Source organism: Corvus brachyrhynchos, unplaced genomic scaffold, assembly GCF_000691975.1.
Source record: "Corvus brachyrhynchos isolate BGI_N302 unplaced genomic scaffold, ASM69197v1 scaffold258, whole genome shotgun sequence".
Lineage (NCBI taxonomy): Eukaryota > Metazoa > Chordata > Aves > Passeriformes > Corvidae > Corvus > Corvus brachyrhynchos.
This window is the reverse complement of record NW_008240122.1, coordinates 294,750-311,980: the sequence shown is the minus strand read 5'-3', so window position 1 is coordinate 311,980 and position 17,231 is coordinate 294,750. Positions and strand designations below refer to the sequence as shown.

At 40.0% G+C, this 17,231-nt stretch overlaps 1 protein-coding gene across 1 annotated transcript in view; it reads right to left on the bottom strand.

Moving 5' to 3' along the window:
• The window catches only part of KCNH1 (potassium voltage-gated channel subfamily H member 1), a gene marked incomplete at its 5' end in the record, with an annotated part of 167,430 nt that overhangs the window by 85,263 nt on the left and 64,936 nt on the right, over positions 1-17,231 (bottom strand). Inside the window, 2 exons of the mRNA XM_008641688.2 lie at positions 5,208-5,460; positions 9,010-9,209. Coding sequence (XP_008639910.2) covers positions 5,208-5,460; positions 9,010-9,209 — 453 coding nt within the window. The remainder of the gene's footprint in view (positions 1-5,207; positions 5,461-9,009; positions 9,210-17,231) is intronic.

Sequence of the window (17,231 nt, the reverse complement as noted above, 5' to 3'; positions counted from 1 at the left end):
AGCCTGCTGAAACAAAACATGGCACATCAAGGTCCCCTACAACATCATGTAAAAACCACAGTCTCCAATCTTGTCAACTTTGTAGCTTTGTAAATAACAATAAAAGATCTGTAAGCCAGGGTCATGCAAATTTCACTTCCTCAACTCCTGTGTGATCTTTAATGTAAATCTATGTGCAACCTTTGCACACTCCCTGCCACACAACCCACCCCCACCAAAAAAATTCCCATTCTTGTGTTACTGCATACTTTGATACTTACATAATACCTACATTCTATTATTGCCTTTCAGCTTTGATAGCAGCAAAAGGAATAGCAACAGCAAACTGACCTTTTGGAGAGCAATTATATTCCTTGCTGCCAATAAATTCCTGCCTTCGTGTCCCATTCACTTTACGTGCCCTTTGTGGACTCAGGAGTTGGACTCAACAATTCTCACAGGTTCCTTCCAACTCAGGATATTCTGTGATGCTAAACCAACAGTCAAGGAAAAGGTTTATTCTCTTGAAAGTTTTTTTCTCAAATAAAGATAGCAAGAACATAAATGCAGAACAGCTGGAATGTAACACTTGGGACAAACTGTTTGGTGGGAGGGTGTTGTTTTTCCTTTCTAACTAAATCTTCTAGTAAATGCTACTTTTCTCATCTAGTGCTCAGCTCTGAAGACAACAGTAGTTTCCAGGGCTTTGGTTTTCAATTGTTAAACAAAAGCTTAAAGCTCCCTATCTTTAATCAAGTCCACAAAACTAACCTCCAGTCGTACCTTCCATACACACATGGCCCCCTTGCAGGAAGTATCAAAACCACTTCAGCAGCTTTGAATATTTCATAAAAGTAAAGATTCGCTGCTGAGTCAGGCCCTCTAAGAGTCATTAATTGACAAATTTTGCAGCAGTCTGAAAATTTAAGTACACGACAATGCTTTCCCCACCGCTATCTAGAAAAAAAAGTTTGTCACCCTAATTTTCAAGGGTCTTCTCCTTCCTCTCTCTAGCTTTTTACTGGTATGTTTCCCTAAATGTCAAAAATTCCCCCAATTTCAGGCAGAAAATGTTTGAACTAACTTGGGTCGCAGAATCACTGCCTTCCTTCAGACTTCCTAGAGAAGAGGGACTTTTTTGTTCAGTCTTGGAGTACAATTATGTCAGTCATTTCTAACTTAGAATTGGTTTTTCCCTATAAAGACCAAGAATGGTTTTCTAAGTCATTCAGATATTTGCACATTAGCACAACATAAATCCTTTTGTAATTAGGCCTCCTATCCAGTCCTTCCATGTATTTCCAGAAGATATGTACAAAAAATTCTTTTTGCTGCTATGACATTCTTTTCTGTAATTCTCATCACATTATCTAAGCACACATGCAATTGGAGACATAGCACAGGAACCAGCACTTCTTCTATAGAGCAATGGTGAGGAGAGATTTAAAAGGTTCAGACTAAATGGCTGGGGGGCAGTAAAGTGCCTTTTCCCCTGCACATTCCAAACAAAGCTGCAGGCAGACCTTATGGTCTGTGCCTGGAACACAGTTAATTCAGGAGGAATATTTTTAAGAAGTTATTTGATAATTTAAAACGTAGCCAATCTCCTGATCATGAGTAGGTTTTAACTTTTCAAAGACCTGCAGTAAAGTCGTATTTTCAGATGTTCAGTGTCTCAGCCTGAAAGATCTGCTCCAAAGCAGAGAAACTAGAGCTGCCAAATGAAGGGCACATAAACACTTGATTGTTTTTAACGGGGGAGACAAACCCTCACAATTTCTCTAACCACATCAGGATAAATGGCTCAGTCTTTAAGTAAGAGTAGTTCAAAGAGATACTGTCAGTCTCAGGTGGATAAAGCAGCATCAGGCTAAGTGGGAGGGCTTAGAGAAGTTAAAAGCAAAGCCAAGTTGAAAACATTCTCTTAATGGAAGTCCTGCATGACCTGTGCTTCGTTCAGTTCTCTTCAGGGCAGGGACTGTGTGATTTGTCTCAGTCTTCCACAAAGTGCTGAGTGTACGTCAGCACTTCATCCCACACAGTAACAGCGGTGTCAGGGGAGGAACAGCAAAGTACTGAAAACAGAATTGTGTCTCATCCAGGCAGCTTCCCACCAGCTAAACTTCCCTTCTACATAATCCCACTTTCATACTTACACATTAACACAGAAAACATAGCACAGAGCGGCTTTTCTTGCTAAGTCTTATTTTTCTGACTCATTTGTGTTGGAATGAATCACAAATTAATCCATCACCTGGATGAGAGGTCATTTTCTACATTTTTTGCTTCTGTTTCTTTGACTCACCAAATCCAAAGACTCTGTTGCATGAACATGAGTAATTCCTGTATGTTAGCAGAAATTTTGCATAGAATTCAAAAGATATATCTTTAATCCCAACAAATCAAACTTCATACAAAATACATTGATTTATTTAAATTTTTACTGCAAACGTGCAAACGTTTGGGTTTTGTTTTTTTTTAATTTGCTTATTTTTGTGGTTTTGTCTTAATTTAAATTAATGGGAAAGGCAATCTTAGGGGACACACAAAAAAAGTACATTTTTTCACTGCTGGCCTATGTGCAATTTCTTCCAACTCAGTACTTGTATTAATCCAAGTCAATCAAAGTCAGTGCTTTCTTCTAAGAACATAAGCCTGAACTGAAAATGTACCTGTCTCTGGGTATTACACAGAACTGATTTGGAAGGATATTATGCAAGTGTTCACAATACACTCCAGGGCTACACAATACACTCTTACATGCCAGTCTGCAATTTAAATGATTTCAGAACTTGAAAATGTTTCCTATGAACTGGATTCTTTAAGGATTAAGTGCAGTTTACCTTTGGTTTATGTAATGCTGTACAGCAGTCACACAGACTGATTCAGACTTGCAATTCATTTCTCCATTGCAAGGAAGATACAGGCTCCATTGCAAGCTGCAAAGGATGCTTTATTACATGACAGCCAGAGCTGAGTAAATAATTCACCTTGAATAATTTGTGCACTTATTTTTTTCATTTTCATTTCCAGAATTCCAGAAAAAAGATTACAGTTTCTGCAACATACCTGTTAACTAAAATTACCCTAAGGAATTTCTCACATGGTCTGCTGTTACATCCCTGGTGTTCACAGCTATGCTTAGTTGCAACTAGTAAATAAAACTTATGGCATAGGTTGTTCAGGCTGAGTGATCAGCAACAATCACGTTTCTTGTACAATACACTTTTTCCCCCTTGCAATACCTTGCTTTATCTGGTATACATTCATCAAGAACTTGGCAAGTTTAGCTAAATATGAAATTAAAAAACAAAATCAGAAACAACCAAAAAACCCCGTCCCCTGAAACATTGTTTTCAAACTGAGAGTACAAAGAAGTTAGGGAGGAAACCCTGACCCATCTCCTGAAGCATCCTTCAGTAAGAGTGGTGGTTAAATTACATAATGCTGAAGGAAAAAGAAGTTTAACTGATTTAGAATAGTGAAAAACTTAGTTAAATGCATAATCTCTTCTCAGGATAGAGAAACCCTCAGCAGAAGTCTTCACAGCCTGGGGGAGGAAGGTACACACGTGTGGAAGGAAAGGGATTCCTTAGTCCAGAAACTGAAACACAAAAATCTACACACATGCGAAATGAAATCTCACAGAATCACAAATAGATCCCACTTCATGTTAATTTCCTCTCCATTTACAATATTCACAAAGAAAATGACAGAACTCACCAACTTCAGTGAGAGCCAGGGAACTGACTCCAAATTTAAAAAGAAAAAGAAGAAGAAGAAAATAAAAAGTTGTGGAGGGAAGAGGATCAATAGTCACATCCCCGGAGAAGAGCAACAATAAAATGTGTCTATTCATCCAGATACCCAGGGAACAGCCTCATTTATCCCCAGCTATCACTCTGCAGCAACAGAGATTAGGAGTTAGGTTTCCTTAACACTGATTCCTCGAGCAATCTCAGCTGAGTGTTTTCTAAAGTGAGTGTCATGATAAAAGGCAGGAGTTACCAGTAAAGGTGAGGAGAAAATTGGTATCTTTAAGAACATTTTAAAAAAATTCGATCTCAGTGCTTTTTACCTATACTCAAACAGAGCAGCAAGATGTTTTGAGGTTTTCTGCTCATGCTGAACCCAGGTGGTGGCATGAAGGCACACAAACTGAGACATCTTAGTTTGTGTTCTACATTTGTCATGTTAATTCATGAGAATTCAACATGGCAAAAGATAGCAAGTTCTTGATGTGCAGCATAGACAAGCAGAAGTTACAAATACATAGCACTGAACAGCACAGGTGATTCCAGAACAAAAGAGAATCCATTATCCTCCAGCTTCTCACCTTTTTAGCTTCTTGTGTGGGACAAAGTAGCATCAACTTGATTCCCCAGGACTCTAATTTTACCCTATGCTATACATGCAATCCTGTTCAGAAGTAGAGAAAAATGGAACTCGGCATATTTATTAGCCTCCTCTTTTTTCGGTAGACATTCATCTTAGGAGAGCTGAGTGTATGTGTTCAGAAAAAAGTAAGATTATCAAGGTGTTTTATTCTTTTTCCAGGGTGCTATGAGTGACAGGTACTGGATTAAGCCACCATGAGAATCTACCTTATCACAAAAGGGCTTGACAGAATCAAATTATAAGTATCACCTCCTCAGTGCTCCAGCCACCCCATGATTCATCTACATCTATTGGATTATCCCACTCTTTTCTGTTAGCTTTGCCTCAGAATGCTGTTCACACCCCATCAGTTTCTTTTCCATGCCTCCAACCCAAAGCTGCCCTTCCAAGTTAAGGCTCTAGATGTTTTACTTTGACTTTAAAATAGATAAATACTGTTTCAACATGAGATTTTAAATAAATATAACTGGAAAAATTCCAGCAAAGGTGGATTATTACTGGGGGTGGGGGCGGGGACAGTGAGGCAGGGAAGCCAGGCACTTCAAAAACAAGTTTTCTCAAGTCCTAAATGGAATTTCTAATTAAAGGAGATGTCTCAAGACAGGGAGAACCCCAAGAATGACCAGGACCCCATGCTAAGGTAGTTTCCACTGACCAGACAAAACAGGGTTGAAGCAACCAGGAAATGAGACAGTTGCCCTTTAAACCTCTCTAGGATGTGGTAAAACAAACTTAACTGAAGCTTCTTAAAGAATGAGTAGAAGAGGCTATAAAAATGCTGTACGTATCTGTATTTGTGCACAATGCCTATTACCAGCTCTGAAACTCACCTAATATAGCAACGACTTCATCATCCTGGATTACTTCCAAAGAGCCTGAGACCACAAAGCAAAGGCTGTCGACGCTCTCCCCAGCGTGGTAGATCAGGTCTCCTGGAGCACAGTGCACCGTCTGAAATTCCATGGCGAGGGCTCGAAGGCACCCATCGCTCGCCAGCCTGAAGGCAGGGTGCTCCTTGAAAACCTTGCGGTTCAGATGCACGCAGATGTCCGCTCTCATGTCCTTAGGGCAGATCTGCAAAACCTGAGAAGGAAATCAGGCAATCAGTTCCTGTGCATGGCTTCTATGTGCCTGCTATGGCTCGTTTACCACACAAGGTTTAAGAACTGCTTTCCTCCTTCTTGTAAAATTTCTAGTGTCAGTCTGTAAGTTTATTTTTATATTATTTATCCACATAAGCCACAATACTAACTTAGTCTACTTTATAACATCTGAAGGAAAATGCTGTTTTCATCTCAGCAACATGCTCTGCTGGATATTGAATTACCAGAAGTCCTCCAGTTTTTAAGACAATAAAACTTAGAGCACAGCAGTACACAAAGTGTTGAAGAAAAGCTTCCTGAAGAATTGTTTCTAGAGGGCAGGTCACTTTTTTGATAGGCAGATTCCACGAAAAGCCTGCACAAGTTATATGCTTTAACAACTACAACCGATTATTTAAAGTTTAATTAACTTATGATATTAAGAACTGCAGGTATTCAAATTTACCCCTCAGTGGCACTAACAAGTTTTTTGTTTACACAGGGAAGGGACTTAAAGGTATGATGCTGTTTTGGGCAGCTTTTGATCTTCCAAATGCAATGTTCCTCACGGCAATTCATGGTTCTCATAAGAGAACACAAGCTGATGCTCAGCACAGCGGGTACCAGCCAGGGCCATTTCTGAAGGGTTTTAATATAACACGGACAGCTGAGTGGAAAGCATACAAAATCACTGCTGCACGTACAGACTAAAAGTGGAAAGAAGCAACATGAACAGGGTTTGGGGATAACAAAATCTCCTTGGGGGATAGCCTACGATGAAGCACATCCAGGACATATTATTTGAGAAAAACATTGAGTAGTCTAAGTCGGCCTCTTTTTTTTTTTTAAATTTTCTTAGTAGTAACTATTCCATCCAATTAAGGGACATTCTGGTTGAGCTTCAGAGTTACTCCCACTTATTTTCCTAGATGGAAAGAGAAGACTGTCTCACTGCAAATACTCCTAGAAAACATAAAGGCACATGACACAGGAAGTACTATGGCTATGCCTACACTTTGAAACGGGGTTCAGTGCAAGATCTGAGCAGAGAACCAAGCTGGTAATTCTGTGCATGGCACTGGTTCCAGTTATCATGCCTGGTACTCCAAAGACAAATAACTCTACCACCAATATCATCATCTTTGGCCCACCTCCAAACAGACCTTTTATTGCCGATACTACTTTTGAAAAGACATATATTTCTATAGTGCTTAGGTGTAGGGCACCCATGGATGATTTTTCTTGGCTGCCCTGTACAGAAGAGCTGCCAAACCTGCCAGTTCTCAGTTTTCCAGGCTCACAGAAATGGGCTGGGGCAGAAAGACCAGCATTTAACATGGATCGCAGGCAGGAGACATATCTGTCTTTTCCATTATCTCATTTACTCTGGTGACAAAAATATTCTCTAGTGGCATATTCTTGCCAAATTTTGCTACTGGAATTACACACACACTTTGCAGCTACCTGAGTATCACACACAAAAAGGGTTGTTGTAACAGAAATAGTAGCAAAAAGCCATGAATATACAAGAGAATATTTAAAATTATGCTGTTATCCAAAACCTTTTTTGGACAGCAGTCTTAGAGGAAGTTAACTAATTTTCCATTCTCCATTTAAAGATGTCTCCAGACTTAAAAAAATGAAAGGGGTTTAAGGCATTTGGGAGTTACAGACAAATGGAAGAAGACTTCCATTTGTATGGGAGGTATCTTCATGGACCAACTTTAGAATCTTTCAGTAGCTCTTGGTTAAATTTTGTTGTACGGGTGTTTTCTAGACTTGTAACTTAGCATGTGTGCAGTTAACACTGAATTGACAAATTCGTGGCCTACAAAAGAGTGGTAAGATCAGTTCAGTGCTCAGTTCCTATTTAAATCTTTGCCTCATCTGTAGGAAGCTGCGCTGTGTTTCAGAGGAGCACAACTACCACGGCTCTGTCTCACAAGCAATACATGTTTTATTCATGGCAAGACATCCCAGAAGTTATACACAGGCATCAAACCAACAGAGCTCAGACCTGGGAGTTTATGGCACAGCCAACCATAGCTTTTGCTGTGCAGATGAAAGCTGAGCTCTTGGTTAAGCAGTCATGGCCAGTGGCAGCTCAGCTATGAACAAAACAGTTATTGAAAACAGCACCATATTAACCTCTTTGAGACCTCCTGAGAATTAGAGACTTTTCTCCTGTTTATTAAGATAATTCTCAAAGACTACACTGGGAATTGTTGTGCCCAGTTTGATTATTCTGCTGTCTCCAACTGCATCCTTAAAGCATTTCTCTCTTTATCAAAGGAAGCCAAGAATGAACTTTGAAGATAAGCTAAACCGCCCCCCCCCCCATGTTTTACATAGCAATTTTTTCTTGTTGTTTTGTAAAAATGATGACAGGAGTTTGTACTGGGGGCTGAATGAAAGCACCAGCACTCATTACACTATGTATCCTCAGATGTCTCTCCACCTTCCCCAAGTGCACCTACTTCAAATCACAACCCCACACAAAGACAGATTGTGAGAAAACATGCAGAACAGCTTCTAATCAGCACTACCCAGCACTAAAATACCATTTCTTTCTGAAAGCCAGTGTGACAGACAGTGCTTACGGAATCGTGTCTGGGATTTAAAAATGGCAGATATGCTGAAGACCTTTTAGGAAAGCAAACAGTGCCCTGTGTGCCCCTCAGTCTCCAGACAGTTCAGTGCAAGGCCACATCTGTTCTACTCCTTCATAACGATGCTTTAACAGCTGTACAGAAATGACACTGTTTGCTCTTTAACTGCATCACTCACAGTTCAGAATACTAAGCTAACCTGCCAACCAGGAGACTGGTGACCAGAGCATTGGTATGATTTCCTGAATGATCCACCCCAAAAATCATGTCTCTTTACAAGCAGAAGAAAAACTGTATCTCCACAAAAGCTGGCAACTAATATGAAAGCGACAAGGAATTACTTTTGTACATTTGCCATGGTGAAAGGCCGTCTGTTATCTTAAAAGACACAATGGCAATTTACTTGTAAATTCAGTGAATCAGAATGATAACATTTGCCTTACATAAGATAGGTTTCAAGCAATACATTATTAAATACTTCCAGTTTTCATTAATATCTTTAGCCTGCACACAGAATATTACATTCAAATTCTCCAATGACAAAAAAGAATTACTTTGTTTTCAGGCCCACAGAGCTGCAAACAACCTCACAAGAAACACTGCAAAAAAATCTCATTTGGAAAAATTGTGAGGTTGTGTTACAATATGGAACTTGTTATTTACTTATCACCTTTATTTATTGTAAACCAAGCTTTTTCCTTTATAATTTTTATACTCTTTTATGCCATTTCACTAGCAAAACATACATACTTTTACCACTAGCATATGTTTGTATGATGGAATAGCCGAAACACTGTATTTGAAAGTTTAAAATTACAGGAAGCTACTACTTAGAACTATTTAAAGAATATTTGTCTCCTTTACTAAGACAGTACCTCCTGTTTATTTTAATGGACTACTTTCAGGATGTGACTTCTTTCCTTGCAGTTTAATTTACTTACCTTTTCAGTATCTATTCCTCTGGACATTGACCAGGTGGAAACGATGTAATCCATCACACGTTCACTCAGTCCTTTAGGGACCTGGTAGAGCTTTAAAAAGTCCCGGACACTGTTCAGCATTTCATGGTATCTGTTTGTGTTAGCATACATTTGCTGAAATATGGTTGTCACATTACCAAAAATGGTGGCATACAGAAGGGCTGTGAAAAAGAAGAAAAACCACAGAGATAATACACGGTAAGTTGTGATGATCAGTCTGTGTTCCACTGGGCTTTAAGACTGGAAATGCCAGGCTCATAAAAATGCATGAAAATACAGGTGCTTTATTAGCAAGGCATGATGAGCGCAAGTGTTTTATAGGTCACCTTCAGCACTACAAATTGAGGACCACCGCCTATTTTTGTAAGAACAAGTCCTGCATCAGAATTCCTGAAACACAACTGTTTGTCTTTGTCAAACAATTCAGTAGTACCCGAAAACCTTATGAAACCACAACAGAAGACAGAAGAATTTTAAGAGAAATAGCTTGACAGCAAATACTTTAATTTTTTGTCTCAGGTTTATAGTGCCTGTGTTGAAATACCGCCAGTGACAGATTTGCAGGCTTTAAGTGCATTATCACAGTAGTAAGCTGAGTCATCGTTACCCACCTCGGTGTGACAACAACAATGCATCAAAGCAGAAGATGGAATATGTAATAAACAGCTACCATGGGTCAGTAATTCATAGACATAAGTTTAATAATACATAAAAACTCGCATTACGTTTTATATTCTTCAGGCAAAAGCACAGCGAGGTCTGAGGCAAGAGCTAGAGCCCTCAGAGGCAGACCTCTGAACAGCCCTCCTGACTTCATGCAACACAGTTATGAAGCCAGCTGGTTCCTCAAGATGGGTTTAAGAATAAACATGAGGAAGAAAAAAAGGCAATGTTTCAGGCGTGGAGAGAAGCAGATGAAAACACACAGGACTTGAGAAGATCCATCTGCTGAAGCCCAAGACAGAGCAGCAGGCTGGTGGCAGCCTCAGCGGCCAGGTTTGATAGCTTGCAGAGGCCGGGGCTGAGGCTCTTTCAGCCAATCCAGCCCTGAATGAAATGGAAAGACAGGAAGCCTCAAGGGGAGCTTTCCTTTGTTGTGAATCAGGTCAGTGATATGTGACAGGTTGGCTGTAGAGGGAGAGGAACAGTCAGACTGCAGATGCAATGATAACCACCTGTAAGTGCTCTGGCTTGCTGAGTCAGTTCTTCCTCTTAATCATTTCCTGTCCCCCAAAACAAGCACCAAACTGTATCATATCTTTTCCATTCAAGACAAATAAATGAGAAGCCATATTTACAAAAAACAGATTCTGCCTTACTGAAATACCCCTTTTTGCTGTTTATTTACTCCCTCACCAGCTATTAAAAAAATCTTCATCCCACTCCTTCCCTTGAGAATGCAGGTATTTATTCAGGTCAGCGTTACAGGCAGATATCCTTAAGCCAACTAAGATGCTCCAGGATTCTATGACCAACAAAAACCTTTGATATTGTGCAAAATAAACTTACAGGACTGTCTTTGCCCTGATCATTAAGAGATGTAATTTAAATTTAGGCTTGCTCAAGGCCTTTACACTGCTGATTTTCTGCAGAATTCCTTCTTGATGCTTCATGACTTCTTTTCTTTTCATGAATTTCTGTAGAGAACAGCTCTCCCTTTTTCCATCTACTCCTCTGTAAAAACAGGTATAAAAATATGCAGAAAAAGGTGCACACTCAGTTTAAAGAAAAGTGGAGAGCATGTCATGAATAGGGATACAATGACCAGAAACATATATTTTCTCTCTTTAACCTTAACTTGTGCCTGAGCAAATCATACCAGGAAGTCCAATGCAATGAGTAGCAGAGAATGATAAAAGGCTTTAAAAAACAGTTTTACCATAAGAGCTCCTTAATCCATGAGTATTTTGTATTAGAACAGCATTACCTCTCTCTAAGTCCTGGTTTGCTCTCTGTTAGGCAGGTGCAAACACAACCCTACAGGAGACTGCAGCAGCACAAGGCAGCCAGCACAGCACTGGAATAGGTGACAAATTAGGGAGAGGGTGGCAAGCAGATTCTTATCTGTAGATTTCTGGACAACCACATTTGTATCCATACAACTCTCTCTTTGCTCTCTGGCAAACAGTGGAACCTGGGAGTTCAGTACCTTGGCACATATAGCTCCATGCCAGCACAGGTAAAACGGAGTCCCCACTCTGTGCCATTAATGTCCAGCTACACGAAGCCTAAAGAAAAACCAGAAATTTGGTCCTATATTTTGATTATTATGAAGCAAGCAATTTCCACTGCAAATTGAAGCTCCAGTATGACAATTATCTTGGCAAGAAAAATTATTCATGCCTAGATTTTTTTTTATTCCCAAACTCACAATCCTTAATTTATCATTAGCTAACCATTTTATTACTATTAAAGACACATTAAAGCCAAGGATTTTTGCAGCCTTATATTGAGTAGATACATTAGCATATTAAACCTTGAACTCCTCTGCACAGAAATAGCTGGCTGTGTGCCTTTCCTTCCATTCAAAGGAATAATGAAATGAACCCACTGCAGTAGACTGCAGCCCCAGAATGATTTCAGAAACACACACTCTACTAAAGGAAGAAAGTTGGGCTGTTTATGTCAGAGCAAAATCTCCAGCATCTCCTCTCCAGGAATGTCAAGATCCCTCAGAAATTACATAGCCCTCACCCCCTGACATTGATATTCTTTTCTGACAATGAAGGAAAACATGTTGTCCCCAACAGTGTGGCTGCTCCTTTACACTGCAGTCTGTGATACCCCATTTAAGCGTCACAGATAGGACCACAGTAATTGCAGTAGCAAATTACCCACAAGTGAATCATGAAGGTCAGACACAGGTTGGAAAGGTCACCAAATCATCTGCTACTTTAAATGATGTAACAAGTGAGAATAGAGGAATAAATACAAGCCAGTGTAGGCCTCAGCTACCACAGTAAAAGATCTGGGGTCTGATTTTAGTATTATAAGAGGAAGAACTTCTATCTGTAAGAATGAGAGGTTTACAATTACCCCAATTACAGATGTAAGTGCTGCATTCGGTTCCTGAGATGAATCATCAGATTGATGATGATTTGTTCAAAATGCACTCATCCAGTGGCCTCGCACACAAAATGTGCGCAGAAGAACTACACAGCAACAAGTGAGACCAACTAGTGAACAATCTCTTATATCTTTCCCCCAAGACTTGAAGTGCTTTCTGAAAACAAACTGCCTTCATTTTTGCTGTCTGGAAAGCTGATCCAGAAAGTCTGTCTGTATGTAAATTCCACTTAACAATTAAAAAACCGAAATAAACCCTTTTTACATACTGCACTAACCTAAGTACTGTTCAAAGAGCAAGCACCTCCATTTGCAAATAGTAGATGATCTAAATGTATAATTGCACTTTTGCTTCACCAACAAGTTCCTAGTTTACAACAAATTATTCAGTTCATAGAAGGCTGAGAGAAAGCACAGCCTTGAAAATCTGTTGCAGTGTATGACTTCTTACTGAATACGAAACACAATCGTAAATTAACCACAAAAACTGCATGTCTCAAGGGCATTTTTCAGATAACACATTGTGAGGTCACACAAAATTAACACTGATCAGATAAAAAGAAAAGCAGAAATTAATAATTGCATGGATCATCTCATAATTATGTGAGAAAATGACATTATTTTCAAATGTGCAATTAGAACAATATAAGAGTTTATAATTGCTTGAGATTAGGGGTCTTGATTAGTGGTAATTATGCCTACTTATGCGTAGAGAGCATGCAGTTAAAAGGAAAACACTGAACTGTTAAATACAATATACAAGAAAATACCAAACTGAACAGGTATCTTAAAGAATTGTTTACCAAACTAGTTTTGATAGAATTGTTATTTGTAGTCTTGTCACCTGATATCAAAGCTTCAAAACCAAGATGTACTTATCAAGTATCTACACAACCTTCTAGAACAGTACAGACAGACCCAAAGCTGCTTAATTTGCTACTTCTTAAGAAGCTTTGTGTATTATAAAGTTTCCTATTTGTAATCTTTTACCTACCTTTTGTTTTTTTACTAACACAATATATAAAGATATAATTCAATTTAGGTAGTAAAGAATAAAAGTAAACAACTTAGCCAAAATCTAATAGGTCAATTAATTTTCTGCACTTCATGACTTTTCACAATATATATCCAGAACATTTTCACCTGCTATAAAACAAATTACAATTGCTAGTCTTAATATGTACATCACTTCCTGAATTTCACAACCTGGGAAAAAGACTTTTTTTTAAGTGAAAGTAAATTCCCAGAGGAGCTCTCCCCCACGCTGTCGCAGTAACTGTTAAATCCTGCTCTTCCCACGGCTCTCTATTCTCCTGGACTGAAACAATACACTGCTTCACCTCCCTCTTTCATGCCACCAGCTTGTAATTTGCACCTCCGAAGCAAGGCAGTAGCAATGGCAAAGATCAGAGAACTGGCACACTACTGAGCAAGTCTGAAAATCAATTTAACGGCAAAGAGCAAAGCAGAAAGCTGGAACAGGCCATGAGGGACATGCACGTCAATCCACGTGGCACAAGCACTTCTAAGATGAAAGATGAGAGACCACAGGCAAATTTTATTAAACTCTTAGTCGAATCCTACTGCAAATCTTCTCACTCTCATCATCACATTTGATGAAATCACCCTGCTGGCAGCAAAATTGGGACAGAGAAGGACAACAGTGGGCTCCAGCTACAACGGAAATGTCTCCCCTGCAGAAGGGTAGGACACCAGTGAGGATACAGTTGATAAAGGCTAAACAACAGAGCATCAGCACATGGGGTTTTTTCATCTTCCCATCACCAAAAAAACAAGAACTGCAATGAAGTGAATGTCAGAGACATAAACAAGGGAACAGCTGCTCTGAGAAGCCACTTAAGCAACTACCAAGGACTGGAGTAGTAGAAACATCTGTGCACCTTAAAATAGGCTGTCTGCAGAGTGTAAGGGCAGAAAGCAAAATTAAGAACAGCTAAGGAACAAACACCACAAGCAGCTCCCACTGCTTCTGTCCTCACACCCTTTCCTAACTCTGCGAAATAAAAGGAGCCTGCTACTCCAGCAGCACAGACATATGAACTCCTGTTACCTCATCAACTTGCAATGACTTACATTTTGCCAGCTTAAGACTTAATATGGAAGAATAGAGGCAAGTGTTGGCAATTACCAAACTTTCCAAAGATGCTGAACTCCAGCGTGCCTTAGGGATGCTTCAAAACCCAAGGGCTTTTTATTTTGATCTGGAAGGACCCACACAGCTGGTAGCAGCAGTCACAGGTGTTTTGGCTCACAAGCATCACGCACAGTATAACTCTCTAACAGGTTTTGCTGTTGCCTTCAGCATGTTTGGGCTAAGATAAACAGCGTGGAAGAACATACATAGCAAAACTGATCAGAGGCGCAATCAGAGCCAGAGTGAGTACAAGCCAATAGAACAAACTTCAGCATCAGCCCTACAAGAAAGCTTTTCAACATAAACAGCTCTCTCCAAACTGGCAGTGAAGGGCCAACACCACTCTGCTCTCTATGAAAGGCTGCATCTTGGATTAAAAAGCCTGCTTACAAAAAGAGAAGATGAAGCCTCCTGCCAATCCATACAAAGGAAGGGTGGTGGCAATTACCTCCCTGGCCAAGGCTCCAACCTCTGCACAGCACCACTTGACTAATTAACACAGTCCTGTGGAGCACTCCCTTGGAGGACAGAGGCCTGAGAGCAAAAAGACTCTCCCAGAGATAAGTAACCTTCCTCAAGGTCATGGTGAGAAAGTGAACCACCCCCAGCATGCCTTGTTTCTATATGGCAATAGCCTGTACCCAGTTGGCTAGTTGGTTTCTACCCCACCCCCTGCCTTTCCCATAAAAAGCCCCGTTTCTGCCCCTGATGAGGGAGCCTTTGTCCATGGCCTCCCCTTCACAGAGCAAAGCCCCCTCGGTGGAATTGCCATACGAGGCTCCTGTCTCTCTGTCCCCGGGTTCGCCTTGGGTGATTTCACGGGGAGCTGAATCACAAGAGCTGGAATTGCTTGTAGCTGAGAAGGTGCTACACTTGCTGAAATCCCCTGCTGCCCAGGGAGGCCTGCTGCCACTGCCCCTGGAAGAATTAATTGTTCTTGGGAGGACACTCTCTCTAGGAAGGTTGTGGCACACCGGCACTGAGCAGCATCAGACCCCCTGCGATACAGTCCCACTAATTAACACTGTAAAATCTGGATTTTGACAAACTGAGAAGTGTCCAAACAAGTAAAATGGCAGGAATCCTGATTCACAAAGCTCATCACTCATTTGTTTTGACAGCTACAGTTTAGTATTATATTTACCCTGAAAGGTGCCAACAGTCACCGGGGGGGATTTAATGGCAGCCATAGACTCCACTGCAGCCAATGTGCTTGCAGAAAAGCAGATGACTAAAGTAATCAGATGCACAAGTCAAAAGTAGCCTGTGAGGACTTAGATGTGTTTTTGGTTGCAAAACTAAGGAGTAAGAATCTGGTTATACGCTACAGTTCTGCTGTAAAGGGACACCTACAGAAGACAACAGAAGCATGATGCCAAAAGGAATTAAAGAGAAGAGCATCCTGGATACAGTGAGACTTAAGCTGATAGTCTTTGAAATCCCTAGCCACGAGTGTCTCTCAGGAAAACAGGGCTGCACACTCTTATTCTATAAACAAACAGCACTTGCAAACCAATGAGTTCACCTGACTCTTCTTACTTAAATTACCTGAAGGCATCCATTTCTCTGAAAAGCCCAGCACTTCCACTGACTGGTGAGTCCCAGTGAGGGTAGCAGCATTTTACATCCAAAAGTGCATCATAAACCAGACGGGAAGATGTATGTTCTGCCTCAACTTACAGGTAAATTTTTAAACCTGACAGAAAGCTATGACTAACTCCAAACACAGTAATACCTACTCATTTATTGAAATTAGGGCCTTAGCCCTTGATAGCAAACAGACTTTCCAGGAACTGTTTAATCAATGAGTCCACAGAAAGCTCCTTGCAGAATCAAATTTTTTTTCAGTCAACATATAACAATATGGAACAGCAAGATCTGAAATGGGAAAAGCCATCATGGTAAATCAAAGGTAAGACTAGAGAAAAAGGAAGATTCTACAGAAAGTGGAATTTCCCAATTACCTCTCCAAATTTTATTCCCCACAAGATAGGTTTACCTCTGATAAGGTAAAACAGAATGGCAAGGAAATGTACCGATTTTCACAACTAGTTACAACAACTACAGTTCCTGTAAAGAACAGCATATGTATCCCAACATCTTCAGGAATGTCCTAAGGGATTAGTCTAGAGCAACACTGAAGTACACATGCTAAAAACATGGAGCATCATCAAGATCTTGCTGCATGTGCCAGTTTGATTACCAAGAGGAAACTAAGTGTACACACAGATAACAGCTGCAAAATCTATCTCTATTCCAAACATACCAGGGCAGACTCACCAGTGGGACACTTTTACCGACACAGGATAACTTCAGCTCAATGTTTTCACTAGCAGGTTTAACCATGATGAGAATTAATAAAATGCCAAATCTGATTAAATCCTCTGCAATTTGTGAGAAAGGACACTATTTTACTGTTTTGTGGAATTTTATGGACAATAAAATTTAAATTGTCTAGAAAATTGAAATGGATTTCCATTTCATTTCCCAGCACTAATGAACAGATCACCATTTAAATGATGACTGAGCCATTTAAGGGCATAATTTTTCTTCTACAGTTTATACAGGGTAATGCATGGCCATTTTCAATTACTTGGTTAAAATTAAATCTCCAGATACTGCTTCTAGATTTTTACTCATTTACACCAATATGAAGGCTTTTTCTTTCAAAGCTCGTTTTTATCTACCCTCAACTTAGCTCAAATGGTTTCCCCCAATTAAACACCAACTCTCATTTTAAAATCTATTACTGAAATAGAACTACGCAAACAAAAGAACAGAAACAAAAATCAAAAGCCACGGTTGGAAAAAGTTCTCTTCATGTGAAACTGCTCACCTATGTAGTTGCTAGTATTCCTCTGTTCACCCTATTTCCTCTGGGACTTGTATGATCCTTTCTACGAGGCCTTGCAGGAGGGAAATCTAGGAGATCATCTGTTATCCAAACTTTCTGGTCCTTTCC